General features: G+C 54.2%; 13 protein-coding genes across 13 annotated transcripts; 7 read left to right on the top strand and 6 right to left on the bottom strand.

Annotated features, from left to right (window-relative positions):
• Positions 1–794: 794 nt before the first annotated feature.
• On the bottom strand, positions 795–1,628 carry PUNSTDRAFT_63907 (uncharacterized protein; the record flags this gene model as incomplete). Its single annotated transcript, XM_007381922.1, has 2 exons — positions 795–1,442; positions 1,491–1,628. Coding segments are annotated over 2 exons (786 nt in total), but the record flags the coding sequence as incomplete, so codon positions are not given.
• A 770-nt stretch (positions 1,629–2,398) lies between these two features.
• On the top strand, positions 2,399–3,060 carry PUNSTDRAFT_65693 (histone-fold-containing protein; the record flags this gene model as incomplete). Its single annotated transcript, XM_007381921.1, has 4 exons — positions 2,399–2,513; positions 2,596–2,720; positions 2,783–2,916; positions 2,967–3,060. The coding sequence occupies 4 exons, from the start codon at positions 2,399–2,401 to the stop codon at positions 3,058–3,060; spliced, it is 468 nt and encodes a 155-aa protein (XP_007381983.1).
• A 772-nt stretch (positions 3,061–3,832) lies between these two features.
• PUNSTDRAFT_112321 (VID27 cytoplasmic protein) lies at positions 3,833–6,616 on the top strand (the record flags this gene model as incomplete). Its single annotated transcript, XM_007381920.1, has 10 exons — positions 3,833–3,851; positions 3,908–3,925; positions 3,981–4,071; positions 4,128–4,246; positions 4,310–4,565; positions 4,622–5,238; positions 5,295–5,524; positions 5,581–6,206; positions 6,261–6,435; positions 6,494–6,616. 10 exons carry the CDS (start codon positions 3,833–3,835, stop codon positions 6,614–6,616), a joined length of 2,274 nt encoding a protein of 757 aa, XP_007381982.1.
• Positions 6,617–6,912: 296 nt separating this feature from the next.
• Positions 6,913–8,253, bottom strand: PUNSTDRAFT_65626 (RTA1-like protein; the record flags this gene model as incomplete). Its single annotated transcript, XM_007381919.1, has 4 exons — positions 6,913–7,599; positions 7,657–7,751; positions 7,814–7,903; positions 8,076–8,253. 4 exons carry the CDS (start codon positions 8,251–8,253, stop codon positions 6,913–6,915), a joined length of 1,050 nt encoding a protein of 349 aa, XP_007381981.1.
• A 301-nt stretch (positions 8,254–8,554) lies between these two features.
• PUNSTDRAFT_119437 (metalloprotease) lies at positions 8,555–9,810 on the bottom strand. The gene is made up of 5 exons (XM_007381918.1): positions 9,677–9,810; positions 9,444–9,617; positions 8,877–9,385; positions 8,761–8,811; positions 8,555–8,703 (listed from the first exon to the last, which is right to left on the bottom strand). The coding sequence occupies exons 1-5, from the start codon at positions 9,754–9,756 to the stop codon at positions 8,648–8,650; spliced, it is 870 nt and encodes a 289-aa protein (XP_007381980.1). The 5' UTR covers positions 9,757–9,810; the 3' UTR covers positions 8,555–8,647.
• Positions 9,811–11,172: 1,362 nt separating this feature from the next.
• Positions 11,173–12,002, bottom strand: PUNSTDRAFT_51100 (uncharacterized protein). Its single transcript, XM_007381917.1, has 2 exons — positions 11,609–12,002; positions 11,173–11,554 (listed from the first exon to the last, which is right to left on the bottom strand). Exon 1 carries the CDS (start codon positions 11,978–11,980, stop codon positions 11,609–11,611), a length of 372 nt encoding a protein of 123 aa, XP_007381979.1. The 5' UTR covers positions 11,981–12,002; the 3' UTR covers positions 11,173–11,554.
• A 287-nt stretch (positions 12,003–12,289) lies between these two features.
• PUNSTDRAFT_65413 (uncharacterized protein) lies at positions 12,290–12,754 on the top strand (the record flags this gene model as incomplete). Its single annotated transcript, XM_007381916.1, has 2 exons — positions 12,290–12,548; positions 12,639–12,754. 2 exons carry the CDS (start codon positions 12,290–12,292, stop codon positions 12,752–12,754), a joined length of 375 nt encoding a protein of 124 aa, XP_007381978.1.
• A 1,282-nt stretch (positions 12,755–14,036) lies between these two features.
• Positions 14,037–15,641, top strand: PUNSTDRAFT_132559 (ACBP-domain-containing protein; the record flags this gene model as incomplete). Its single annotated transcript, XM_007381915.1, has 6 exons — positions 14,037–14,152; positions 14,206–14,219; positions 14,278–14,341; positions 14,394–14,466; positions 14,524–14,617; positions 14,668–15,641. The coding sequence occupies 6 exons, from the start codon at positions 14,037–14,039 to the stop codon at positions 15,639–15,641; spliced, it is 1,335 nt and encodes a 444-aa protein (XP_007381977.1).
• Positions 15,642–15,750: 109 nt separating this feature from the next.
• Positions 15,751–16,372, bottom strand: PUNSTDRAFT_39703 (dUTP diphosphatase; the record flags this gene model as incomplete). Its single annotated transcript, XM_007381914.1, has 4 exons — positions 15,751–15,875; positions 15,936–16,037; positions 16,092–16,201; positions 16,254–16,372. Coding segments are annotated over 4 exons (456 nt in total), but the record flags the coding sequence as incomplete, so codon positions are not given.
• A 153-nt stretch (positions 16,373–16,525) lies between these two features.
• Positions 16,526–17,990, bottom strand: PUNSTDRAFT_100008 (uncharacterized protein; the record flags this gene model as incomplete). Its single annotated transcript, XM_007381913.1, has 5 exons — positions 16,526–17,076; positions 17,128–17,260; positions 17,317–17,534; positions 17,584–17,802; positions 17,890–17,990. 5 exons carry the CDS (start codon positions 17,988–17,990, stop codon positions 16,608–16,610), a joined length of 1,140 nt encoding a protein of 379 aa, XP_007381975.1. The 3' UTR covers positions 16,526–16,607.
• A 1,871-nt stretch (positions 17,991–19,861) lies between these two features.
• On the top strand, positions 19,862–21,268 carry PUNSTDRAFT_142477 (DnaJ-domain-containing protein; the record flags this gene model as incomplete). The annotated part of the gene is made up of 7 exons (XM_007381912.1): positions 19,862–19,917; positions 19,972–19,981; positions 20,045–20,190; positions 20,249–20,344; positions 20,402–20,483; positions 20,544–20,807; positions 20,862–21,268. 7 exons carry the CDS (start codon positions 19,862–19,864, stop codon positions 21,195–21,197), a joined length of 990 nt encoding a protein of 329 aa, XP_007381974.1. The 3' UTR covers positions 21,198–21,268.
• Positions 21,269–21,805: 537 nt separating this feature from the next.
• Positions 21,806–23,369, top strand: PUNSTDRAFT_119432 (glutamine synthetase). The gene is made up of 5 exons (XM_007381911.1): positions 21,806–21,960; positions 22,017–22,060; positions 22,179–22,539; positions 22,593–23,123; positions 23,183–23,369. The coding sequence occupies exons 1-5, from the start codon at positions 21,885–21,887 to the stop codon at positions 23,233–23,235; spliced, it is 1,065 nt and encodes a 354-aa protein (XP_007381973.1). The 5' UTR covers positions 21,806–21,884; the 3' UTR covers positions 23,236–23,369.
• Positions 23,370–23,493: 124 nt separating this feature from the next.
• On the top strand, positions 23,494–25,957 carry PUNSTDRAFT_112312 (uncharacterized protein; the record flags this gene model as incomplete). The annotated part of the gene is made up of 9 exons (XM_007381910.1): positions 23,494–23,589; positions 23,661–23,775; positions 23,842–23,951; positions 24,015–24,520; positions 24,580–24,691; positions 24,791–24,929; positions 24,986–25,190; positions 25,280–25,506; positions 25,677–25,957. 9 exons carry the CDS (start codon positions 23,494–23,496, stop codon positions 25,955–25,957), a joined length of 1,791 nt encoding a protein of 596 aa, XP_007381972.1.
• Positions 25,958–26,046: the final 89 nt, after the last annotated feature.

The raw sequence follows: 26,046 nt of genomic DNA, 5'->3' as shown, positions 1-26,046 counted from the left end.
TGATACAGACCATCATCAGAAAATCCAGGATCACAAGGTGGTGCGGGCCGCTGCAGATTCACAAAACGAAGCAGCTCATATAATGCCTGAGCCGCGAGGACCTGGGTACGTGCTCCGATAGAAATATGGGTCGACCCCACCGAGTGCAGGGTTTCGGTGATGGCAACTAGTTGACGAGCGTATTCTGCAGCGAAATCTTCGTTTTCAGAGACGTCTGGGGACCCAAAAAGTCTTCTAAGGAGGAGCAGAATCTCGACTGCGGATGTTTGGCGAGGACCTGACGCTGGACTAGCTACCGACTGCGAAGTCGAGTGTATTAAGGCGTCGAGCAGCATACGCAGATACCTGCGTTTGACCCAAGGTTTCAATTGACGCAGCGATAGCTTTGTATGCAGCATGTGTGAATCCAAGTTGAGGTCGGCACACAATGACGGCGAGTCATAATAACCGAGGCTGTGACTAGCGATGTCCAATACTGAGTCGGTGATTGACATGCACACTGGGAAGGCAGGAAGCGCGGGTTTGGTTGATGGCTCCTCCTCGGCTTCCGCTATCAGCGCATTCAAGCAGGGCATGACGGAATCATGAAGGTCATCGTCGAACTTGGTACGGTGCGCCCAAACGAAAGCCCGGATGTCGTAGTGGTTTCCTAATAATTGATATCGCAATCTGCGGATGACGTCCATGTCATGATCTAGCCAAGTTCCGAGGGAACGCGAGTGATCAGACATCCAATCAGTCCACCGGGACGTATACCACAACTCGGACGCCTGTTCCCTGCCGTACCGAACGGCCTCCAGGACATACGACCCCATCCTAAGTAGCCTGACCAGGGGCCAGAGCACAGCCAACTTCGTCTTGAGCAAGATCCAAGCCAAAGGGGACTTGTATGGGCACCCAGCCACAACCATGGGGAGGATGGCACTAGTAAGTGCCACAAAAAGGAATGAACCAACGAAGGCGGTAATAACTCCTGCCACGACACGATGCAGTGTCCACAGAAGATCGACCATACCGCATAGAAACAGTATGACGGAGATTTGCAGCAACACCGGGAGAAGCGCGACGATATCCTCCATGTGCCAATTACCTAAACCATCGAAGCAAAATTGACGGAGGCGCACAGTATCCCGTGACGGTGGCAACGAGACCCATACAAGGTATTCCCTCAGCCACTGCTTGACGGCGATAGCTAAGAGCGATGCAAGCAGAGTGAACACCAGTCCAGAGAACCACAATATGTTGACACGGACGGATGATGTACTCGGAGTATACGCGGCGAAGTTGGCCAGCATTGGTTCCGTCGTGACGTTGACAGCAGACTGGTCCAATTTTGCCAGGATATGGATCAACAACTCTGTCGATAACTGGGCGAAGTCGACGGACAGTAGTTTGTATGACTCAATCAGAAATGCGGTGAGGACTCCGGAAAGAAGACCAGCCTGGGCGGGTACGATTAGAGCGCAGGAGGTGATTTGATTAAAACTCACGAAAACGAGCAAAGTGTCTATTTCGTCCTTCCACCGAGCAATCATATCTTCGTCGTACGCCTTCATTGCCTTGCAACAAGCTGACCAGCCATCTGGTTCGGATTGCGATTCGGCTACGTCGTGGCGAGTTAAATCCATCCTCCACTTCGGTGCTCTTGACAACGCTCTTGCTGCGATAGATCGACCATATACAGTTCACAGAGTTTCGACCAGGTTTATCATCCCACAGGTCCATCGGTCACGAGTACGAGTTCGAGAGCGCTCTCACATTCACGTCAAATTCACCGAAAGCAGTGAAGCCAAGTGATTGGCTGCAGACAGTCTACTGTCATCGACAGTCATCGACAGGGTATACCAAGAGGAGACTGGAGGCGCAGTATGTAATTCCGAGATAACACTTTTCTCGTGCGAACGTCAACGAGGTTGGGAGCGTGTCAATTCCAGAAGTCCCAAGAGGTCACGGTCAGACAAACGTCCTAATCTTGCACGATAGCCGATAATGTCAGAAAGATCCCGGTCGATCGAATCCTGATAAATGGACCAGCACTGTGCCCATTTGTATGGGCCGTCATGGTGGTAAGCATTTGGTTCCGGGTTGAGTCAAGCGGCAAGGCCGAGCGTTATGTTCTGGACAATCGAATTCTTGGTGTAGAAGAGCGATCACATGACCGTTGTTCAACCTCGCGAAATCCCGACTCTCCTCCCGGATTGCTTAGGAGGCCGCCTGCTGCATTTCCTGCTTTTCATTCCTTTCTACTCTCATAGCGATACCTACAGCGAGATTAATTGGCTCCACTCGGAACAACTCCGCCTTTCTTCTTGAACGCGTGAATCGGTGCACCAAGAACGCATTCGTACAAGACACCAGCCATAGGAAGATCATGGCGCAGACAGCTCAGAAAAGGAGGATGCCTATCGAATCTTCTAGCGAAGCCAGTACATCTCCTCCCCCGAAACGCACCAAGTCGAACCAGTCCGCAAGGAAGAGTACTGGCGGGCGACCCCCTAGGGCAATGCAAGCGAGTACCGCCGGCACGTCGTTCTTACCATACATCAAAGACGGGCTCGGATCTAATCTCACCTCGGATCTAATCTCACCTATCAGGCGGTGGCGACGGCGGTGAAAGGCGGAAGAAGCGATTCCGACCGGGAACTGTTGCTCTGCGCGAAATCCGCAAGTACCAGCGGAGCACGGACTTGCTCATACGCAAACTTCCGTTTTCACGCGTCGTGAGCTCCTATCCCGTCCTCCTCTCAAGGAATCTCCTTATGAACGCGCGTTGCCGCTCCAGGTACGCGAAATAGCATTAGACATGATGACCGACATGAACATGTATGGCGACGCGGGCCTTCGGTGGCAGAGTTCCGCGATCATGGCTCTCCAAGAAGCCACAGAGGCATACCTTGTGCATCTATTCGAGGACGCGTACGTGCATCCTGTTATGCTGTCCCCTACGTCCATTAATCCCTCCATAGGAATCTATGTGCTATCCATGCGAAACGTGTCACCATCATGCAACGAGACATCCAACTTGCGCGACGAATCCGGGGCCCTTGGGGCTTGGCGTAACGAATCTCCACCACTTCCTGACCTTACTCCACTACCGACCAGCGATACCTCCCATCACAGCCTTCTTCACAGTGCGCCATAGTAATCATTAACTGTATTAGTCATAGGATATCAAATGAATAGCATATCTCTGAGCATCCTTAACAAATAGAACTTTGGATCGTCCCTATATGCTGCTGCCCAGTTACAAAGAACCGAACACGGAGGTCCTTATGCGCCTGGTGCCCACAAGCCGTATAATTCTTTGTCCGCAGGATCGAAGCAAGTCACCATAGTGTGGTCAATGCGTATTATGGTCTTTCTTGGAATAGGAGCGAAGGCGGACGCGTTGGCATTGCGGTTGGGTGTAGCGAAGGATCCGTTAGTGAACATGGTGCCCTCAGAGACTGACCCCGCCGGAGACGAAGGCTAGCAAGTCCGAGGTTTAGTGTTTGCACTACATACGCTCAGTTTCCTCAACCAAGACATACTTCTGCGGAAACATTGCGGTTTGCATGATGACGGTTGCGGAGGTTCGCGTCGGTCAAGGGCGAGGACGCACCTGTTTGTTGAGTCGAGTCAGTTCTCGTGAAGCTTTGAATCCTGTAGTGATCCATGCCTTGGTCCGGATCAGGAGAAGACGTGAATCGCGTTGGCGAAGACATGTATATCGGGTTTTCAACACAAGATGAGCGCCAAAGAAGCAAAAGCGTGCCTTGCGCGACAAGACCTGCTAAACGCGTCGACCGTCTTCTGCACCAACCCCTTTGTCTGCAAGCCATCATCGCCCACCATGAACATATTCAGAACCCGTGTGTACCTCCTAACATCTTTGCGTGCTCTACATATTGATACTACGTGTTCTCAGTTATGGGGAAGGTCTGGCGTGAGTGCGCGGATAATTGACCGTCTATACGTCTTTATCTCGAAGCGGTTGGTAGACGACCCAAACGCTGCGGAGGTTGTCAAGATCTCCACTGGACAGCTCTATCTCGTACGACCGGAGAACATTCGTAGTTCCAGGGAGTGCATGTACGTTTCAATTGATCTCTGCTGGGACGTCTCATGAAGCATATATGAACGACCAGCTATAACGATGCTATGGCCACTGTTCGACGCGTGCCACAACATCCGCACGCTTTCTCGCTCGTGATCACGAGGGTGTACGAAGAAGGGGACCAGGAACTGCTTGAAGACGAAGACGAAAGTGCGCGATGATCTATATACATGCCTTTATCACCGCTAACGAAAGCTTCTTGCGCACCTGCAGCCGATGAGGAACGAACCTTCCTGATCGGCGAAGAACTATGCTTCCGCACAGGCAAGACACCGGAAGGCGAACCAACGCTCATCTGGCGAGACCTCGAAGGCGATATAGACGAAACATACGAGTTCGTCGCCACGGGTACGAACGAACCCACCGTTGCGTTCTTCGAGACGTGTATGTACAGGGCGATGTACGAGCGTAAATACCAAACGAGCGCCGACAACACGACCGATGCTGATCTGCAAGAGTTCACCTGGCAGTAAGTTCTATTCTTGTTCGGTATCAGCGGCGTCCCCATTTACCGTGCTTGCATAGACCACCAGCGAAGAAACGGGTCGCCGCGAAAGCGAGGTCTGCGTCAGGATCGGCGGCGGCGGCAACCTCCGCTGGCCCCGCACCTCCCGTTGCCCCGCCTGCAACCCGCCCAAAGGTTGAATCTGCGGCCGACGCACTGCCCACTCTTGTCGACGAATCCGCTGAGCTTTGGCTTTGGGAACCCGATAACGAACAATACTCGAAATATGCCGACGTCACCGTGCGCATCGTGTCCAAGCCTGAGGCGCCTTTCGCCTACTATTTAGTCGCCACCAGCGCGGATGGGGACGTGCTCATGCACGCTATCACCACTGACATGAGCGAACGTTACTCTGCCAAGATGTTATCGTTCACGTGGTGTCATCTCTCCGAAAGAGGTGGCGCTAGCAGCAGCTGGTGTCTGAGATTTGAAGGGGAGGGCAGTTTTGAGAACTTCATGGACGCATTCACCAAGGCGAAATGGGAGACGTTGAATCAGGTGCCCTGGGGCAAGATCAAGGAGGATGAGCAGCAGTACGTGAAACGTGCGAACCTTGACGAAGACGTAATCATGGCGGACCCGGAGGATGACGAGGATGAAGAGGAAGACGTCGCTAACGAACTCGACCCTGATCTAGGTGAATATATATCGTATCCTTAATCGATGACACGCCCTTACCTCTGTATTTCGCAGAAGCGAGCGACGAGGAAGAAGAGGAGGAAGAGGAAGACGCAGACGCGCCAAAGCTCCCTAAAGGCGAACGCAACTCCCAACTCACTGTGGGATACAAAGGAGATCGCTCTTATGTCTCTCGAGGTGGGAAGATTGGTGTCTTCCGTTATGATGAAGACGGCCATGTCAAGTACCAGAGCACGCTCAACAAGCTCGCTACGCCGAAGGGGAAAGAGTTCGATCCAAAGAGGGTGCGTCTCCCTGTATCGCAAGCGAACATGGAGGCAGAAATTGAGACTGTTTCAAGATGATGCTGCACGACCAAGATACGACGATGGTCATCATGAATCCGCTGGAGCCCCATGCGCTGTATAGCATGGACATCGAGCGCGGCAAGATCGTCGAAGAGTGGAAAGTACACGATGATATCACGGTGGACCACATGGCGCCCGACAACAAGTTCGCCCAGATGACGACTGAGCAAACGCTCGTCGGTGCCTCCGGGAACGCACTCTTCCGCATCGACCCCCGTGTATCGGGCAATAAGATGGTTGACTCCCAGTACAAACAATATGCCGGCAAGAACAAGTTCTCTGGCGTCACTACGACCGCTTCTGGAAAACTCGCCGTCGCTTCCGAGAAAGGTGACATCCGTTTGTTCGACACTATCGGGAAGAACGCGAAGACGGCTCTGCCGCCCTTGGGTGATCCGATCCTGGGTATTGACGTGACCGCAGATGGACGATGGATCGTGGCCACCACTAAGACGTATCTCCTCTTGATCGATACATTGATTGGCGAGGGAAGATATGCAGGTCAGCTAGGCTTCGACAGGAGTTTCCCCGCCACCGCGAAGCCGATCCCAAGGCGCCTGCAGCTACGTCCGGAGCACGTTGCCTACATGGGCAATGAAGTTTCCTTCACTTCAGCGCGGTATGCATACCCCTCCCGGACCGTCCTTCTACACGGGCTGATCGAAAATTACAGGTTCAACGTGGGCGAGGGTCAGACAGAGAACGCCATCGTCACTTCCACTGGTCAATATATCGTTGCCTGGGACTTCAACAAGGTCAAGAAGGGCCAGCTTGACAAGTACGAAATCAAGAAGTATGAAGATCTGGTCGTCCAGGACAGCTTCAGATTCGGCGACGACAAAGAGATTGTGCGTGGACACCCGAATTCAAGAAAGCTACCTATTTGCTCACATATCGCCACCACAGATTGTTGCCCTACAGAACAACGTTCTGAACATCAACAGGAAGAACTTGAAGCGTCCCACTCGTGCCTCGCTTGCCCCTGGCCCTCGAATCAGCCGCTCTGGCATCGTGAACAGTCCTTATTAGGCGATCAAATCCTGGTAAACCCGACTTCGGGCATTCTGTGGCGATTTATGAGATATTTGTACGCTTTGCTTGGCCCGCCGAGTCCGTGATCCATGTAATGTATTTGTGTCGACCCTTGTCTCTATGCGCAAGGCTGATACCCGCCGTACGCGTATATAATAACGAATGGAAGTCTGGAATGTCCAGATATGAAACCGGATTGAGATTCACCCTATCTTGAGCGGGTATCATGAGAACAGCGAAACAACAAATATCTACAAGAGCCGAGGTGAGATGAGTAAACGGATTGCATGAAATCAGGCAGGCGTGAGCGAAGGCTCTTCCACGCCCGAGGTGCGCGCAGTCTTCTCCGGAATGGCGCCTTCTGGCACAACTGTGCCTGTGCTTGTCTTCGCCGCTTCCAAATCCTTCTCTTCCGAGTTGCCAACCGTCTTCGGCAGAGGTGGAATGAACCGACCCGGCCAGAATGGGATATAAACGAAGACGGCGACGGCTAGCGGGAGCGTGTCCAAGCCGTAGAAGTATGATTCGGTCGTAGAGAGTTTGCCGTCGAAGCCCTGCGAGAGCTCGATCGTTCGGTAGGTGGACCGGATAAGGATGCCAACGCAGCTCAGGCTGAGGGCAGCCGCGAGCGTACGCCAGTCGTGGTACCATTTCCGGCCAGCGTCTCTAATCCAGACTTCTGGGTCGTGCTTGTGAACGCGGTAGAGGAAGAGGAGATGGACGCAGGTGAAGAAGGCAAAAGATGCGAGTTGCAGCGCCAACCCGACTAGGACTATGTGTGACCCCGCCTTCTGGAGCTCTGGGTGGTTCGCGGATATGGCGAGCGATCCTCCGGCCGCCTGAATGAGGAAGGTGGTCACGTCGGAGCAGACGAAGATGAGCGTTATGCGCCGTGGAGGGACGGCCAGGTACTGGTTCGCATTGAGATGCCGGGCGATACGGCCAAGCAGCACGTAATCGGCTGCAATGAAGGCACATGGCTATTTGACCCATCGTGTGAGATGGAGAGGGGCAGTCTAACTCAGAAATGGGCTTACCGAGAGCACCACGAATAGATATTCCGCTATGTAGATCCCTTTACTCTCCGGATGCTCGTGGAGACCAAAGCGGCAGGCAAGACCAACAGCAAAGCCTGGAAGACGTATATGTTATTCCCAATTTCCCATATCAGAAGAGGCAGCGGTCCGTACTCACAATATTCGCCAATGACCATCGCCGACATCCATCGCGCACCCCATCGTCGCATCCAATATGTCTGGATGAGCGCACATAGCACGATCAAGCCTAAGCAAAGGGTAGGATGTGAGATATCGAATCTCAGGATCATCTTAAACATAACAAGTGCGAGAAGCACCATTTCTGGGCAAATGGCCAGCGGTCGGGAGTAAGGAGGGGCTTCTCGCGAATCTTGAAACTCGTCGCGAAAGGAAGAGAAACATATGCTTCGCGCACTCACTGAATGCGATAGCGGTTAAAACATTTGACGCGATGTACCGCAGAGGGTTGTATGGGTCGTGTTTCGGATCCGCAAAGGGGTCAGCAGGTCTCGGTATGGTGGGTTGCTGACGTCCCTCGACGAATACCGCGTAGACTGCGAGGGTCAGGCAGGCCGCCCAGGTCAGTCTCGCCGACATCTATCTCAGAGCTCGGGGTGAATAGGAGAGAGCGGGAGGAGTGGAATGGGGAATTCTCATCACGGTGACCCAGACAGGATGGAGCCTGAGGGACTCGGAGGGATGCCTCCGGTGCCTGGCCGGCGTGGGGGCCCCGCATCCGATCCTGACGGTGTCTACCGCCACCTCAAATTCAAATCTCGTTCCGTCTCCGTTTCGACGCTCTCGTTTACCCTTGGTCACGGCGCCGCAATTCGCATCGCAAGTAGCGTCGGCCCACTGCCGTAGGCTGCCAACGTTGTAAACTCAACGTTAGTGTGTGCAAGTTTCCGTTGTTTTAGTGCTATCGACTTTTCTACAGGGTATCTAGATCTGAACGAATGAAGGCATCCGGATCCCAGGCATACTGCGGGAATCACAGAGAAACATCGCGATAAGTGGCCATCTGGGATTTGAGGCGCTTGATCTGGCCTACATAGCGCACCCGCGTAAGCAAGATTACCCTGAGCGGACCAAAGGCGCACTCACCGTCTGTGAATTGGTTCATGCAGGAGTCGTAGGTGTAGTCCATGTAGTTATCTATTCAGACACACGCATCAGACACATGCTGCACGAGTGTGGTCGGACAGAAATAGAATACGCACGGATAGGGTCAGCACCGGAAGATGAGCAAGTGTCCCGGCTGCTCGGGCATCCAGAGGCAGCCGAGGCCTCAGCGGGCGTGTCGGAAACATGATCGCCAGAGCCGGAGCATCCGCCCTGGAAGGTGTGGTACAGCCCGACCCAGTGTCCAGCCTCGTGCGTAAGCGTGCGGCCGAGGTTGTAGTTTTCGGTCGAACCACCAGGCACGGACGAGAAGAGCATGACGACGCCATCGTCCTGGGGATTGCTGTCATACGATGACGGGAAGGTCGAGTAGCCGAGAAGACCGGCGCCGCTGCCGCTCTCGAAACCGACGGTGTACACGTTCAGATCCGCCTTGCCGCCCTGGCGCAGCTTCTTTTTCATCGCAGTCTGGAGCGAGCTGTCGGGCCCGACCTCGGAGAACCAGGACTTGTGCTTAGTTCGCGTCGTGTTCGCGAGCTTCCATTTGATGCCGCTGCCCGCGTAGTCCTCGTTCATCACCTTGACCTGATCTACCAGCTGGGAGTGACTGCATGATGTCGGACATTCAGCGTTTGCAAGTTGCGCGCATTGAAATCACTACTCACGGGACATTGCCGCCCTCCACACTCGAGTTCTTCGAGATGACATGGAAGTAGATGTTGAGCGTGGTCTCGGAGGCGGCGGCAGAGGCGACCTTGGAAGCAGGCTCGATCTTGTTCGCCTGGAAGTGCTCCTCGGCTTTCGCCAAGTGTTCATCCGAGATGTAGGTACCGCACACCCTGAGAGCGAATGTTAATAAACCAGCTTGAGCATTCGAGTAATCGCACGTATGGCTGACCTGGGGGTGACGGCATCTACGGGCTTCCCAAGAACATAGGAAGCGCCAAGGAAAGCAGCGAGCGCAAGAGAGCGGAACATGGCTATGATACGCTGGCGGCAAGCTATGCGCGGAAGGCTGCGAGGGCACCTAGGACTGTCGACCTGGGGTGCTTTTTCATGGTCCTGCAACCCAGTATTTATCTGAAGAAGAAACGCGTGGCATCGCCATCGACCACGCGTCGCGGACGCATCAAGTACAGGTCCGAAGTGGCTTGCATACGACGACGAAGATCATCGAGGTCATCGAGCCGTATGTGCGTTGCAAGCAAGAAGAACATGTCAGCGCGAACTTCGTTGCCAAGCCCAAGCCGCAGCGGCTTGGTGGACAGCTTTGTTGGAAAACACCATGCGCATCCAGCATATTGATGGTCGAGAAGCAACGACTTGCAGTTGTACGTCGATAAGAGCGTTAATACAACGGCGACAGCAGCAGCTTCACGACGCCGGGATGCGGCAGCTCCGGTGCCGCACGCGACACCTCAGGTCGTCCGGTTGATCTCGTTGTGGTAGGGACACGCTCAGCCATCGTCGTGAGCGCCCAGATCTCACATATGCACCAGACGGAAGGTCTTGGCGTTCGGGTTGCAAGCTACGACGCGGATCAGCCTGCTTCATGATCGTCTTGATGTGATGCTGTGCCATGGCCAGTTGAACTACGGTGTTGGGGACGATAAGGATGACACGACGTTCGCCAGTACATGCACTGGAGGTCGTAGAGGAGAGCGAAAAGCACCTTGAAGTTAGAAGAGCGCTTGCATGGGCAGTATGATGTTGCCACGTGCTTACCCGCGATGACTTGGTGAATAGAACCATCAAACGGTCAGAATGACCAATCCGTGGATATCCGTGGAGAACTCTGCATCGGCGCGCACTCACGAAGCTTAATGCCCAATGCCGCAGATTGACCGTTATCGTAACTCACAGGGATGTTGCGGTTTTGCAAATACTTAACATGCAACTACGTGATACTAGATGCTCAGGCTGGAACATCGACAAGGATACGAACAACATCCTCCTTTGACAATCACCTTCGGCACGATCTCCCTCAACATATCAATTTCTCCTTCGTCAATCCCATGGCAGTCCACGAACGATATGACCTGCAGCCGTGCGGTCGCAGGGGAAGTATCTGCTTGGCGAGCTGCCACCTCTGCACGGCAGAGGCCAAACCACGGAATTTGAGGTCTATCATTCGGACTGTCGCTAATGACGAGGTCAGTCAGTTTAGGCAGAAGCGCACAACGACTATCGCCCGCATTCGCGTCCTTCATCGCTTGTAGGACAGAGAGGGCACAGTCTGAGCACTGGCAACTCCAGGTACCGTTCAGCTTTAATCGATTGCACGCTGGAACGAAAGCGTCTCCGGACGCGTGACGGTGTTAGGAGCAAATTCGAGCGCGTGCTTGCCCTCCTACAGACCCTGAGGCTATCACCTTCGGTTTAAGGTAGTGTGCGGGTAACCTGCAGCTATGCAGCTATGCAGCTATTTAATCATCTACGTTAGAACATCGGTAAGAATAACATCAGTAACTCTCTTCAAAGACGCATTCGGCACGATCTCCCTCAGCAACTCTGTCCCTCCTTCATCGACCCCGTGGCAGCGCTTGAAGTAGACTGTGTCTTCAGGGTTATATCGCCTCCTCAAGTTCGAATTCACCATCGCGAACTGCACCCTCGGAATGTGCGGAAGGACCGGCCGACGAGTCTGCCCTTTCGGCTATTTGACAATATTGAGTGTCTACCTGTGTCTATTGGTGTCGGGTGTTGCATCACGCATGTAGCTGGAGCCGCGAAAAGTGCGAGCCACCGTGCCTCACGATTATTCATGTACGTGGAACTGTGCTTTGTGAGCTACTCCAGAGACTGGGGCCCACAAGCTCATGCAACGCACTCATCGATGCCTGTCGGCGTCCACCGCATATAGACCTTGTGCCGTACGAGACGCATGCCCCAGGAGCGCAGTACCACATTCCTCCTGTTCCGGTGTCCCAGTCCATTCTTCGGCATTGAGAATCATACCCTCCCCCTTGGGCCAGATACGGCCATCAGGCACAGAGTTGGTCTGTTCTCTACCGTCTAATGCAGATGACTCCTTGAGGTCCACTAACTTGACTGCCTCGACAAGTTTTACTAGGTCCTCCATATCGCGTGTGAGGGCTGCATGGGCATCTGTCCCTTCTTCAGGGGAGATAAGAGCAGATAGGTCGTGAAGTTTGCGAAGGGTGGCAGCATCGACAGAGGGTTTGGGGTATGAGGATAGCATATCGTTGACGGACCAAAGCGGCTTGAGCGGTATGCCGTAGGAGTCTGTGTTGGCCAGGGAAGGATGCGTAGTAGATTTTTGTCGTTTCCATTGTGCTCCGATATCTCTCTGTCTGAGGACACTTAGAGAGGTGCAACGATGGAGCATGAACCTGAGCGACATCGCGGCCGGGAGTAACCTGCACGTCGCGCGGTTTCGCGGCAACTCTACAATCCGCCACCACCACCTGGCACCACCACTGCCCTCCGCCAACGTCTCTGGCGTTCATCGGAACTCGCTCGCCCGTGTCTTGGTGACTCCGGCGGTTACATGTCATCCTCTGTTGCCTATCAGGCTGCGAAGGCTCTGCAGAAGCTCCTGCCGCAGAAACTTCCGCCTTCCCTCTCCACCAGACCGGGCAACCTCTACGAGGTCATCTCTCGTTACCCCTCGGACGGTGTTGGAAAGATCGTACACCAGACAAGATGGGGGACGAAGGGAATTGAAGACTCTTACTGGCAAATCACCAGGAGTCGGACAAAATTACAGGGGAAGCACGGGAAGGCTTGGGGCGTGTTGTTTTGGAAAGGTACGTTCATGTTGTAACGTTATTCTCATGTACCGCTCGTCCCTTGCCTATTTGACTATTGATCACAAACGCTGACTGGATTCACGATAGGCAAACAGGTTAGCCCAAGGGAGGAGAGGATTCGCGGGGGCTTGAAGTACCAGTGGGCAGAAGGCTCCTCCAAGGCTGCTGCACCTAAAGCGCCCTCCACTCGCATAGGACCATGACTTGTTGCATCACTGCGTACGATAAACAGCATACACTATTACCTCCATGCGTGCCCGCTATCCATATCGAATTTGCCGTGATCAGAGTGGTGTTCTTGGGTACGGGCAACGCCCGCCAAAATCGTGAAATCGAGAGCTGGTGGCAGTGTTAAAATCCCACGCCACCTCCCCTAAGGCAAATTATCGGTTCCTCGTCCTAAGGGAAGGAACTTGGAACACGACATTGAGATACTGAATATGAGAGATAAAACCTTCGCAATAGTAGACATATTTGGTAACACAAGCTCGATTTTGATTATTCTGTGCTGTCAGTCCTGTAGCTCCCAAAACACCACTCTACAGCACTATATCCCGCTATATAAAATACCTACCTGAGATCTATCAATACCAAATGTATTGCCCACATATGAAAGAATATTCCTGTGCTCGAACAGAATTTATTGGCACTTCTGGGATGCTGCCCAACAATGTTAAGAAATACCTTATTCCGAGCCTGACAACTTAGTTCCCACGGTCCTGTATATGTGCACTGTGCGAATTTTTACCCTGAAAATTTTTCTGGACCAGCTATGGCTCTTGCTGCTGCACAAAGGGATGTCCGGAGGCTAAGCTGTGCTCTGGCTCATGCAGCCAAGGAGGAATCTAGCCGTTCCGAGAAGGCAGCAGCTATTTTTGCCGAGGAATTCTCGAAAGCTCACGCAATGGCTAAATACCACACATATCAATCTTTGCTAATGCTCAATCCATACTCAACACCACAGGGAACAGCTGACGCTGAAGAGAGCAGCTTCCGAGGCTTCAAGCATGAAGAGGATGAGGAGGATACAAGGTGTAGTACCTTGTTTGCCTCATTGTACCTCAACCATGTGGTTTCTCATCTTACAACTTGCAACGCATACTTATTAGCACCCCTAAGATGTATCCATCTCGGCCAGTAATATACTACATTGTGGACTACTCTGTTGCGAGCCCGAGACGATAAATCTCCGCCTTTTGTGTCGCCGAGGGCTGTGCAAAATCACGTGACGCTCTTTTTCGATTTCACGACTTTGGCGGGCGTTGCCCGTACCCAGTGTTCTGTCGTGAGAAAATGTCGGCTGAACGCCGAAGCCTGCTGGTATTCACCTGCTTCCGCCAAGCTCATCCCATCACACCCACCTCGTCCCGCATAGCTCACTTGTTGCTTTCTGCCAGCTTGGGTGGTTTTGAGCTGTCTCCGGTCGAACGAAACTTGCTATTAGATAACTCACAGTATACTGCTGCTCCGACGTCTCCTGAAGCCATGGATTCACGAGAACTCATTGATGCGCAATTTGACCGCGCGGTGGAGATAGTACAAGGTCTACCGAAGACAGGGCCTATACAGACCGGATACGAGGAGAAACTTACGATGTACAGGTATGTCCCTGGATTATGTCGCCCTGCTCAGTCTCTAATCCTCCCGCCCTTAGTTTATACAAGCAGGGTATGCCACTATTTGTGAATCACCGTACCGTCAATGTACCCATTTGCGGCACTTCAAGCGACCGTTGGTAACGTCAAGGGCCCCCGACCTGCTATGTGGGATATGCTTGGACGAGCCAAATGGTGCGTACAACTGCCCTCCAGCCTCCAAAATCACGTGTTAATGGAGGTCAAGGGATGCATGGGCGAAGCACAAAGATTTGGACACGTACGAGGCAAAGTGGCTCTATGTGGACGCGCTGTTGAAGGTACATGACATACTCGTATGATATGTACGCGTTTTAATCAGTAGTTTGCATCCGCAGGTCCTCAGGAGGTATTCCGATAAGACCGTAGCAAAGGATATTGTTCGTGAACTCGAAGCCTTTGGTGGAGACCCGTCCAACTTGGTTTTAAGCGGTGTGTTTGATTCTACCTTTCTCACTCGCGTCAACCTTATGGCCATATAGGTTCCTTGTCGCGCTCTCCTGGCTCCGAATCATCGGGTTCTACTGTTTCGGACGATGAACCCTCATCCTCTCGACCAGTTTCGCTTGCGAACCCGCAAGCACTTCAAGGACTTCGTACACTTGGGAACTCATCGGGAGAACATCCACTCGAAGAGACGACGTCCGAGGAAGAGACTGACGACGAAATACCTGCCCCCCTCCAACCGCCATCGCATGATATCCGTTACTCTAATTTCCAGCGACCACAGTCGTCCCTTTCCTCGCACCGCTACCGTACTCCTCTAGCTGGGTCAATGGCGATGTCACCCCCACCACCTGCCGTGCAACCGCATCCTGGCTTCGAAACTCCGTCTGCATTCCCCGGACCTTCATCTCCTACTGTCTCCGGTTACCCGGCCCCAACCACGTTCAGCGGCCCTCAGGCTGTGTCATACCAGCCAAACTTATACAGGCCTGCACAGGCATCACCGAGGCCATATGTCCCGCAAGTGCCTCAGCGCATGCCTTTGGAGCGTGCAATCGAGAACATGCAAGCACATCTTGCAGCGCTCACGGAACGGATCGAGCTCATGGAACTCACCTCCGGAGTTGCTCAACGATCGCGTTCGTCGCTGGCTGCCAGTCGAACTCCGTCCTCGCCGAAAACACCAGGCGAAGGCTCGGGCGAAGGGGAATGGTACAGTGATCTTGGGATGTGGACGCATGTCCTTCGGCCTCTAGCGCAATGCATCGAACGATTGCGGGAATTTCTTCTAAATCAGCAACCTGAAAACCGCTCTCCGGCTTTCTTCGTCATACGTCGGCTCTTCTTGGATATCAGCTTTTTGATGTGCCTCCTTATGGTTGTCAAAGGCTTATGGCGGGCAACAGGAGTGCGAAGGCGGGAGGTGCAACGAGCTCTCGTGATTTTGTGGCGAGCAGTGGTCGGATCTAACGTCAAGTCTCCTAGAGTCATGACGGAGCGCGGGGTATGAATGCCAGAATTATATATATTAGCATAGGCAGGACATGCGTGATCCAGTCGACTCGGACTTGTTTGTGGCACACCGCGAAGTTCCCCTCAGTTACCACTCAAAGCGAACCGTGCCCGCCCGTTGACCCGAAGCCGCCTGCCCCACGAATCGTTTCATCTAAGTTCTCGACCTCTAATACGTCCGGCGTCACGATCCTCTCGAGGATGAGTTGAGCAATACGATCTCCCTCTTTGACTGGACACAACGAAGCGTGAGGGCATCTACGCAAGAAGAACATTGTAGGGAGTTGCATACCTTCGAAGTCTTTGTCAGACAGGTTGAAAAGCAGAACGAAGACAGTTCCTCGGTAGTCCGCATCGATGACGCCGGCACCGGTATCTATCATGTGCTTTGATGCTACGGACATTGTTACTTCGGGACCTTGCAACAACGTCGCGAATATCAACGCACCCAAGCCACTGCGCGGTGCAACGCGGCCATACGTGCCAGCCGGCACGGCAATGGAAAGTTGGGTGTCAACAAGAGCCTTTCCTCGCGCAGGTATCACCTTGTCCTCGGCACTTGAGATGGGTCAGCAAAGTCGCTGATAGAGCAGAGTATCCTCTGTCTCACCTGTACATGTCGTATCCTGCTGCGAGCGCAGAACCGCGCGTGGGGAGCCTGGCCTTCTCCGAGAGACGCTTGATGAGGAGATTGGACGTCGGGGCAAGATCAGAGTGGTCGTTAGACATTTTGCGCTTCTTCAACTGCGGAGAATCGGTCATGGATCGAGAGGGACGTGAAAGCACACGCGTCGAGACGCGACTATAGACGCGTGATATAGGGCAGCGGACTTCGAACAGCGTGTCAACTCCGCCATGAACTCCGTCACCCGCTGCACCCTCCGAAGTGATCACTATATTACTGTATATGTATATACCCTTCGTACGAGATCGTTCATTACCAAGATGACCGTTCGTCGCACCGTTAGTCACCTACAGCCAGCATCCAACTCGTGTCCTCGTCGAACGCCGCCTCGTATTCGTCAGACGTTAAGTCCTTCGAATCCTGGGTATCCTTCGAACCTGGGGGTTCGTGATGACCTGCATCGTTCCCGGCGTCCGCATGTTTCAATTTCTCGTCGACGTCGTGCGCTTTCGTTGCTTCAGACTCCTTCCTCAGCGACAGGATCGTCTCGCATGATACCTTCCCGCGCTCGCCCCAGCCCACATTCTCCGGTCTGAACTCGGCGTACAGCGCAAATCCGGCCTTGTTTAGTTCCGCTGATCGATCGCTGTAGTTGTTCGCCAGGAGTCTGAGAGCCCCCATAACGTATGGCAAGGTCTGACGAAACGATCGCTGGATATATGAGTAGGCGCTGGATGGCGAAGCGGGAACCCCCGCATTCAAGGCGCGCCAAGAGGCGTCTTCAGAATCATGCGTTCGATACAGTGGGCTAGAACCGCTGTCATTAGACACCAGAATGATGAAGGGACGAATGACTGACATCTTCCTTCCCATCAAGTCGACAAAAGGCTGCGAACCACCCTCACTGGCCTCGATCCCGACTGCTTTGCCTTGCCTGAATACGCCGATACTGACACCCTTGGAAATAGCATTCATCTCTGTGTATACGCTTGCTGCAAGATTTCATCAGCACAAAGGCATGATCACATATTGAATTGAAGCGGTTTACCGATGCTCAGAGCTTCCTCCCGTTGAAATCCTAGGGCTTCGGCAACAACAGTTGCCCAGGCGGTCATGAGGGGAGCTCGGTTAACGACCGCAGACTTGGACCTCAAGACCTCCTCATCGAGCACCTCATTGAATTCGAAGCTGCCGTAATCGGCGCCCTCGTCGACAGGTCCCTTTGGTAGCAACTCATTCACGTCAGGCTCTACTTTCCGCTTCTTGCTCGGCGAAGGCTGCAACGTTGTCATCAGTGTTGAAACCATCGAATCACTATGGTCCACTAACCGAAACCCCTGCAGACTTCGAACCTTCAGCCTGAGCCTGGTCAGCTTTTTTGAACGATCGCTTCGCCCCTCGTGTTTGCTTATATCCCGCCTTGTGAAGTGCAGCCAACAGTTGCTTCCGTTCCTGCTTGTCCGTGATTCCAAGGTCCTCAAGCTCAGGTTCGGACAGAAGCGAGAGTTTCTCAGGTGTGTTGTGCGTTTTGTACCTGAGTTCGCGCAACGTCGACGTATGTCGGCAGAGTGTAAGTATATAAGCCTTGAACCCGGGGAAGATCCAGTCTTATATGGCGCACATCTGACGAGCGAACATCATAGCAGTTCTGGGCGCGACGCCGTTGCCGGTGAAGATCGTAAGCCATGACTGTATAGGAATTTTGTGGGTTGTGCTGGGCATGACGAGCAGTCGTACAATGTAAACGGTGACTTGGACAACTATGATCAAGCTAACGGGACGTTACCCAGGAAGTCATGCGTCAGCGTGAGAAAACTGCGACCTACCGCGGGCACGCAGCGTGCGCGTTTGAACCGCACTCTCATTGCGGACTCCGGTACCTCTGGTTCTTCGAGGCTCCGCAACTGTTGACGGTCTGCTCTGCAGGCCGTCTACAGGTGGAATGATGCGTTTTGGTATGCCGGCCAACGCAAGATTGCACTCCCATGTTATACTTGCGTGTAGCTTGCAGCCTTTGCCTTCCCCTCGATGCAGTTTGCAATTTTTGCTGGAGACGATGCATTGATTGCTCACGGCAAAATTCTCGACAAACACGTCCCACTCGCAAGAGGGTGTCAATCTGGCTGTGTTGTGCCTGCATAGAATCCGTTGCGAGGCTTGGATAGACATCCGAGTCCGAATACATGGAATGTGTGTTTCTTTACAAGACCTCGGCGATGTGCTATGTACATACTATCCGACACGGATCCTCCTCGTCAAATGAAGCTTCGCATGCTTCCGACATCAGCCGCTATGTGGTGGTCTGTTACTCATACCGCCGCCCTGTGTATAGCTAGTCGACGTACCGACCCGCTTCGTATAGGCCCTCTTTCTCAATGACAGGATCGTGTCAAGGAACAGCGTGCCTGGACGATCTTCAGGCCTGAACTCCAAGTATAGTGGATGCCCTATCGTGTTAAGTTCCGTCGGCTCATGTGCGTAGGCGTCTGCCAGAAGTCGCAGAGCGCCCATGATGTACGGTGTCATCGCACCGAACGAGCGTTGGATGAATGAGTGCGCCTTTCTTGGTGATACGGGGCCGCCAGCACATAGCGCTCGCCGCACTGGTGTTCGACAGATTGGACTAGCCAAGGACAAATGAGCACCGCAGGGTGAAGAAAGCTCGAAGTCCTACATTATCCCACCCATGAAGTGGATATGATCACTTGATGCAGCATGGTTACCTCGTATAGCCGCCCATGCTATGCAACTCCGATGAAGCGGTTAAGAGGCCTAGAAGACCGATCATACCTATACTGAGGGCTTCCTGGCGTTGAAAACCAAGACGTTCGGCAACAACCGTAGCCCATGCGATTCTGAGAGCAGAGGGATACACTCCGCCAACAGACTTAAACTTCAAGATTTCCTCGTCAAGCACCTCATTGAAATCATAGTCGCCGGTGGAATCCTGGAAAGGGGTTACTGTGACTGCCTTGTCCTCTTCAGACTTTGTTTTCTTAGCCGCTGGCGACTGCAAGAATGATTAAATGCCAGGATAGTATCTACATACAAGCAACACACTCGCCAGTGAGCCTTCGGCAGAAAAGCAGCTTTCAGCCGCCCTCTTGAATGAAACAACCGCTTCGGCGCCGTGATGCTCGTTTTGCGCTTTGCAGAGGATGTCCAGTAATAGTTTACGATCACTGCCATCTTGTATACCCAGTTTGTCAAGATCAGCAATCGATATACTGAAGAGTGTGTCCTCAGTATGATGAGTATTATAGCTGAACGACCCGCCAGGTCGTATGACAAGAGGTCGAGGGCGTCAAAACACGACCAGGATGTGCTCGTGTCAGATGCGATCAGCGACAAATCTGGGTTACATAGCGCACAGTTTTTTGAAGAACATAAGTGCACTCTTGTCCGATGCACCGTTGTCTCGGAATATCCTGATCCATATATGTGGAGGGATTTTCTTGCATGTAACGCATACGGACTCGGACATCCAGGTCAACCGATGTGGGGAAGCACAGCCTCCCGGTTCTGCAGGTTCTTCCGTCTCCGTCTTCACCAGCTGGCACCTCATTTGGTTTTTGCGCCAACGGGTGTGCGTTATGCGGCTTCTGCTTTGGGTTGCTCTGGTAGCAATATTTGCTACCAGTGTATATGCGTGAGTGTTCCCCCTTGCGCGTTCCTTCGTTCTCTCTCTCAAACCGCACCTTAGGTGGACCAAGGTCGGCATGCACCACTCGTCAACCATATAACTGCCGGTCCTAGCTTTGTCAACTTGCTTTTAGGAGGACCATGAGATATTTGATCTTGTGAGCGCCGTGGAGGCCTCCGAGGGCAAGGGCACGACGTTCTACTCCTGGTTGGGCGTGCCCTCGACGGCGTCCACCGCTGAAATTGGCAAGGCGTACCGCAAGAAGAGCATGCAGCTACAGTGTGTATCTTACCGCACGCTTATGACATGTCCTCGTTAATCACAGCGCGTTTTTCAGCCCAGACAAGAACCCCGGCGTCAAGGGTGCTCAGGAGCGATTCGCGCGGTTGGGCGTCGTTGCCGCGTTGCTGAGGAATGCAGAGACGCGTGAAAGGTCTGAACTCTGCACCGATGAGCATGGTCAATGGCACTGACACGCCGGATGCCCAAGGTACAACTTCTTTTACAAGAACGGCGTGCCGAAATGGCGAGGAACCGGTTATTACTATTCACGCTTCCGCCCGGGCTTATTTGTACGTCCCGTCGCCGTCTTTTACAAGCTCGGGCTAACTCCCCAACCCGCATTGCAATAGACCGTGCTGGTGTTCTTGACACTGCTCACGTCCGCTCTGCACTACCTTGTGCAACGCATGAACTACAAGCGAGACCTCGCCATCGTCGAACGTACCCTCAAAGAAGCGCGTCAACAAGCATGGGGCACCCGGTTGGCACCGCCTGACTCCAGCAGGAAAGTGAAGGTCAACCTCGGTGGCCAACCTCGTCTGGACGAAAACGGCAACGTCGTGGGCGGGAAGGTTCTCGACATGGTGGTTCAGCCAAACGGCGACGTCTTCATTGTGAGCGACCGTCTGCGCTTTATGAGTAAACTGGTCAATGTCAACTCTCCACAGTACCAGCCGGACGGGGACCTCATCCCTGTGGATACATCCGCTGCGACACCGCCATCCATTCGGAGAACGTGGTTCGTCGCTCTATTGACAGCATTGTTCGCAAAGGCCACGGGTAAAAGCGGTACTGCCCACGATGTTGCATCAGCGGGAATGGCAGAAAAGCAGGACGATTCCGAAACGGATGACGTAGATTCGGATGTTCCGGGAAGCGGCAGCGTAACGCCAAGCTACGACAGCGAGAGGCCTGAGAGTAGTCTCTCCATGAACATCAAAGGTGGTCGTTTGGCGACCTCGAAGGCCGGAGGCAAGAGGAGGAAGACTGTTCGGAAACGATGAACAGGAATTTCGGTGGAGATACCTCTGTTCTAGACTATACCCTGCATATCGCGGAATAGAATGGTGCGACGTCTTTGCTCGGATCTCGTTCTGGGGCACAGAAGTGCTGAGGATAAATCTGTCATCCGTGCGAGCCGCAGCCACAACGTTGCAAGCAGATCCGAAATATAACCTGACAATCCAACCAAGATCCGAAGCCCCGCTAGTGCTGAGGTTGCAAGACTCAAAACCGAGTCGTTCATGCACCTGAGCATACTTATCATATCGCAGTCCGTGTCGATCAGGGCTCGATAATTTGGTGGAAAGGGCGCAGGATTACAGTTCAGGCGGCACTGATTGGCCAAGCATTAGCTGCCGACAGCGCTCGATTTATGCCAGAAGGCAGGTATCGGCCGAGAGTCATCCGCTTCAGCTCTGGGTGTGGGGAGTAGTCACATTGCTCGCAACGCGTTCTATGGCGTAGCTAGAACATGATACCCGCGTCCTTGGTACACGCGCCAGGGTTGTCGACACGGCGGACGGAGGAAGGGAGTATGACTGCTCGGTCGAGTCTGGGGCCTGATAAGGCGCGGTTCATCGCATGCTAGTGCTGTGCCTGGGGCGTTCCCGGCGCTATAAGATAATCAAACCTCTCCGACACCGTGCCCCAACTCTTTTCCATTCCGTTCATCCTCTACTACCGCCGTCATGGCCTACGCTTACAAGCCTGAGCTTCTTGCCCCGTTCCTCGCTCTTCCCCAGGGCGACAAGATCCAGGCTGAATGCAAGTCGTTCCTTGCTCCGCGCGCTCCTGAATGTCGCGATCTGACGACCGTATAGATGTCTGGGTTGACGGTGATGGCGGACTCCGTTCCAAGACTACGGTTAGTGCGATTTCAGTGTCCGATGGGCCAGCGCTCGCGCAGATGAGCGGGCGCTAGCCCGGAGCACGCCACGTCGAGCGACGATGAGCAGTTCCGCTGATATGAGTCATAAACGCAGACTGTCGCCAAGAAGGTGACCGATATCGGATCCCTGCGCATCTGGGACTTCGATGGCTCGTCCACCAACCAGGCTCCCGGCCATGATTCGGACGTCTACCTTCGCCCGGCGGCGATCTTCAAGGATCCCTTCCGCGGCGGCGACAACATTCTCGTCATGGCGGAGTGCTACAACAACGACGGCACGCCGAACAAGACCAACTACAGGCATCACGCGAAGAAGGTGATGGACCTTGCCAAGGACCACGTTCCGTGGTTCGGTATTGAGCAGGAGTACACCCTGTTTGACGTCGATGGCGCGCCCTACGGATGGCCCAAGGGTGGTTTCCCCGGACCCCAGGGACCGTATTACTGCGGTGCCGGTGAGTTAACTCGACAGCGATGCGTGTATATTTGCTGATGGGACGTAATGCAGGCGCTGGCAAGGTCTTTGCCCGCGACCTCATCGAGGCGCACTACCGTGCCTGCCTATACGCAGGTATCAACATCTCCGGTATCAACGCCGAGGTCATGCCCTCTCAGTGGGAGTACCAGGTCGGCCCGTGCGAGGGCATCTCTATGGGCGACCACCTCTGGATGTCGCGCTACCTCCTCATCCGCATCGCAGAGCAGTGGGGCGTCAAGGTCTCATTCCACCCCAAGCCGCTCCAGGGCGACTGGAACGGCGCCGGCTGCCACACCAACTACTCCACGAAGGAGATGCGTGAGCCGGGCGGCATGAAGCATATCGAAGCCGCAATCGAGAAGCTCTCGAAGAAGCACAATGAGCACATCGCCGTCTACGGCGAGGACAACGACCTCCGTCTCACCGGCCGTCATGAGACCGGCCACATCGGCTCGTTCAGCTCGGGTGTCGCCAACCGTGGCGCGTCTATCCGTATCCCCCGTGCCGTCGCCGCCCAGGGATTCGGCTACATGGAAGACCGTCGTCCCGCTTCCAACATCGGTGCGTGCATGCCCCTTTGTCTCAGCTGTTCTGATCAAACTGACCGATCTCCTGCACAGACCCTTACCGCGTCACCGGCATCATCATCGAGACCACTCTTCTCAGCGATTAGACGAAGGATCGACTTGGGAGGTAATAAGAATGGATCTGGCTGTATATTAAGCGTAGTGCATATGAGCTCCTGACGTTTATCGTCGTCCTATATATCGCGTGGAATGCAACGATCGGTCACGAGATTATATCGAGCGCTTCCCGCCGGACCGTCGGCATTTTCCTTCTTTGCCTCCTTGGCTTTCGTGCCAATCCTTTCGGCAACGGCGACAGTGTTGCTGGCTGACGCTGGACATCCCCAAACAGCTCGCATTCAAGCATGCCGCGTAAACGCTGTCCTGTATGCCAGTCGAAGCAATGGCACAAAGAACCTGCGAGCGGTCTGATCACCTGCAGCGAAGGCCATGTTCTCCAAGTTAGCTTCGCGAACTAAGAGATCGGCGGTATGCTAAGCCCGTTATCTTGCACGTTTTCCTACTTTGTCAGAACTATCGGAACGAGAACTCGGAGAAGGATGTGTTTGGGCCGCATATGATGCAGAAAAGGACGCTCAAGTCCGGGCGGAAGAAGAAGGAGAAGCAGAGCGCGGCGGATCCGAAGGGTGAGTTGCGCGGCTCTTTGTCGTCCGAGGGACGCGCATATACTCATGGTACTTTTGTCACGGTAGTCTATCACGGCGACCGCGCGAAGTTTCATTACTTCCAGTGTCTGCAACTGCTTCTCCGCAAGCAGATCGAGCCACTCACAGTATTGTGGGGCTTGCCGCCCGAGTTCGAGGTGCGCAGTTACCCTAGACTCTGTGGATCACCGAGACGCCTGCTGAACACGTCCGTCAGACAGCTGGTATGCCGGGACCTTTGGGCGCTGTATGTCGCCGTGCTCCCGTCGCCTCCGCCGCCGGAACCGTTGTTGTATGCGCTCGATCAAGACGGCGATGGACAAAACGATCGGACAAAGCAGCCAAAGGACAAGAAGAAGCACCCGATCACACCGAAGGACACCGATGAGCGTCCCGACGAGGGTAGTAACGACGATCAGGCTGGCGATCCGTCGAGCAGCAGCAGCGAGGAGGAAGACGACCTGCTGCGCGGGCTGTCCGATGTCACCACGTCTGAGGAAGAAGAGGACGAGCAGGACGGCGACGCGAGCTCGATCAAACGCAATGCTCGGGGTATGCACCCTTCCTGTCTCTTCGATTCTCCGCGTTTAGACCGTTCAATTGCAGAGCCGGCACAATCGGAGCACGACCGGAGTAAGAGGTACGACAGGCCGGCGTGTACGCTCGCCGTGCTCGTCGTTGCGTGCTGGACAATACGCCTCCCGTTGACATATATGGATATCTTGCGGTAAGCAGCTTGCCTCCGCTCAGCTGCGGAGTGTGCATATTAATTAAAGATGTCATTAGGCTGGTGGAAGGCTACCGCGTCCCGTTTCTTGACGTGGTTCGGCTCGGTCACATACCGAAGGCTATGGCGGTTCACCTGTCGAGATACGCTGTGCAAGCCCTGTCACCGAACGTACGTGAGCTGACCCATCTTCATCCATCCACCCGTCTGTTTCACTTTTTTTTTTTCATCCATGCGCATATATCTTACGAATCACATGCGGTGCCTCAGCACGCTCCGAAACCGACCCATATTCATGCCCTCGCGTCCCGGTTCGCACGGCTCATATACGCACGATTTGGGGTGCACACGCCCGAGATAAACGCAGCACCCCTTCTGTGGCGTGCGGTGAGGGCTCTAGGCGGTTCTCGTATGTAAAAATGACCATGCATTGCCCGGGGACTGACCAACCTTTTGGGACTATAGCAACGTTGTATGCGTGTGCGAAGCGGGTGGCGAAGGTGCTAGAGCTGCCACTGACATTGCATCACTCGCTCGCGCCCGGGCTCGAGCGGACGAGCAAACATGATCCCGGGTGGCATCACTCGGACAACGCGCCGCCTGAGGTGACCCTGATTGCGGTTGTGATAGTGGTGCTAAAGATGGTGTACGGTCTAGACGGTAGACGGAGGTTGGTGTTGTGTGCTTTTTTTAATGCGGCGGCGTCCGCGTCACGTCCGCTCTTCGCTCACGGAACTCCTTCGCGCCTCGGTTACGCAGGCAACCTGTTGATGGCGAAGACGCGGCATGCGCGTTGCCCAAGCTCGCCGAGTATTTTGAAGTGCTCGACGGCCTGGAGAAGTCGGACGAGAGGGCATACCGGGACGAGACGTTCAGCGCGAAAACGCCGATGTCGGTGCTCGACTTGAGCGGAGAAGAGGTGGACCGGTATCTCGACTTCTGCGAGAGAACGTTGTTGGGCCCTGACGATTCGAGTTGGAAGGAAGGTGCGTCATCTGATGTCGGCCCCCTCTCCTCCCTGTCCCTCGGTCTCGGGCGGTGTGAAGCTCCAGTTGACTTTGGCGTCGTGGTTGGACAGACAGCAGCGTTCTGACAGAACGATTCGCCCTGGGACGTCATGCATCAGAGTTGGACGAAGCGCGTTCGCGTGGGCCAGGAAGCGCCGGCGGTCACGCTCGCACTCCCAGGCCTCTGTCGGCAACGTTACCGATTGAATACGATGACGAGCTGCAGACGCCAGGGCGTGTGCCGCTGCGTCCCGGGCAGGGCTACCGCATCCAAAAGGCGAGCGATAGGCTGGGGACGGTGCCGGAGGATTACGACAGGGTGCTGAGACGGGCGGGGCAGTGGACAGGGGTAGATGGGGACTCGGTGGGGGTGGTGATCGAGCGGTTTGAGAGAAGGCTGGTCAGATGGTGGGAAGGTAGGGCGAGGTGAACGCGCAAATAGACGATGATATGAGCGATGGTGCGATGCGAACGGCTGTATGTATGTATGTATGGATGTAGTGCCCACGGACGTTGGCT

This window comes from Punctularia strigosozonata (genome assembly GCF_000264995.1).
Source record: "Punctularia strigosozonata HHB-11173 SS5 unplaced genomic scaffold PUNSTscaffold_4, whole genome shotgun sequence".
NCBI classification, from domain to species: Eukaryota; Fungi; Basidiomycota; class Agaricomycetes; order Corticiales; family Punctulariaceae; genus Punctularia; species Punctularia strigosozonata.
The sequence above is the reverse complement of the archived record's forward strand: the minus strand, read 5'-3'. Positions and strand labels throughout refer to the sequence as shown.

Coding starts and splice junctions, on each gene's coding strand:
- PUNSTDRAFT_119437 (XM_007381918.1), bottom strand. CDS start 9,756: ATGTTCCGCTCTCTTGCGCTCGCTGCTTTCCTTGGCGCTTCCTATGTT. Junction 9,386..9,443: donor GTGGAGGGCGGCAATGTCCC/GTGAGTAGTGAT, acceptor GACATCATGCAG/TCACTCCCAGCTGGTAGATC. Junction 8,704..8,760: donor CATGAACCAATTCACAGACG/GTGAGTGCGCCT, acceptor TGCGCTATGTAG/GCCAGATCAAGCGCCTCAAA.
- PUNSTDRAFT_51100 (XM_007381917.1), bottom strand. CDS start 11,980: ATGCTATCCTCATACCCCAAACCCTCTGTCGATGCTGCCACCCTTCGC.
- PUNSTDRAFT_119432 (XM_007381911.1), top strand. CDS start 21,885: ATGGCCTACGCTTACAAGCCTGAGCTTCTTGCCCCGTTCCTCGCTCTT. Junction 21,961..22,016: donor CGACAAGATCCAGGCTGAAT/GCAAGTCGTTCC, acceptor ACGACCGTATAG/ATGTCTGGGTTGACGGTGAT. Junction 22,061..22,178: donor GACTCCGTTCCAAGACTACG/GTTAGTGCGATT, acceptor TCATAAACGCAG/ACTGTCGCCAAGAAGGTGAC.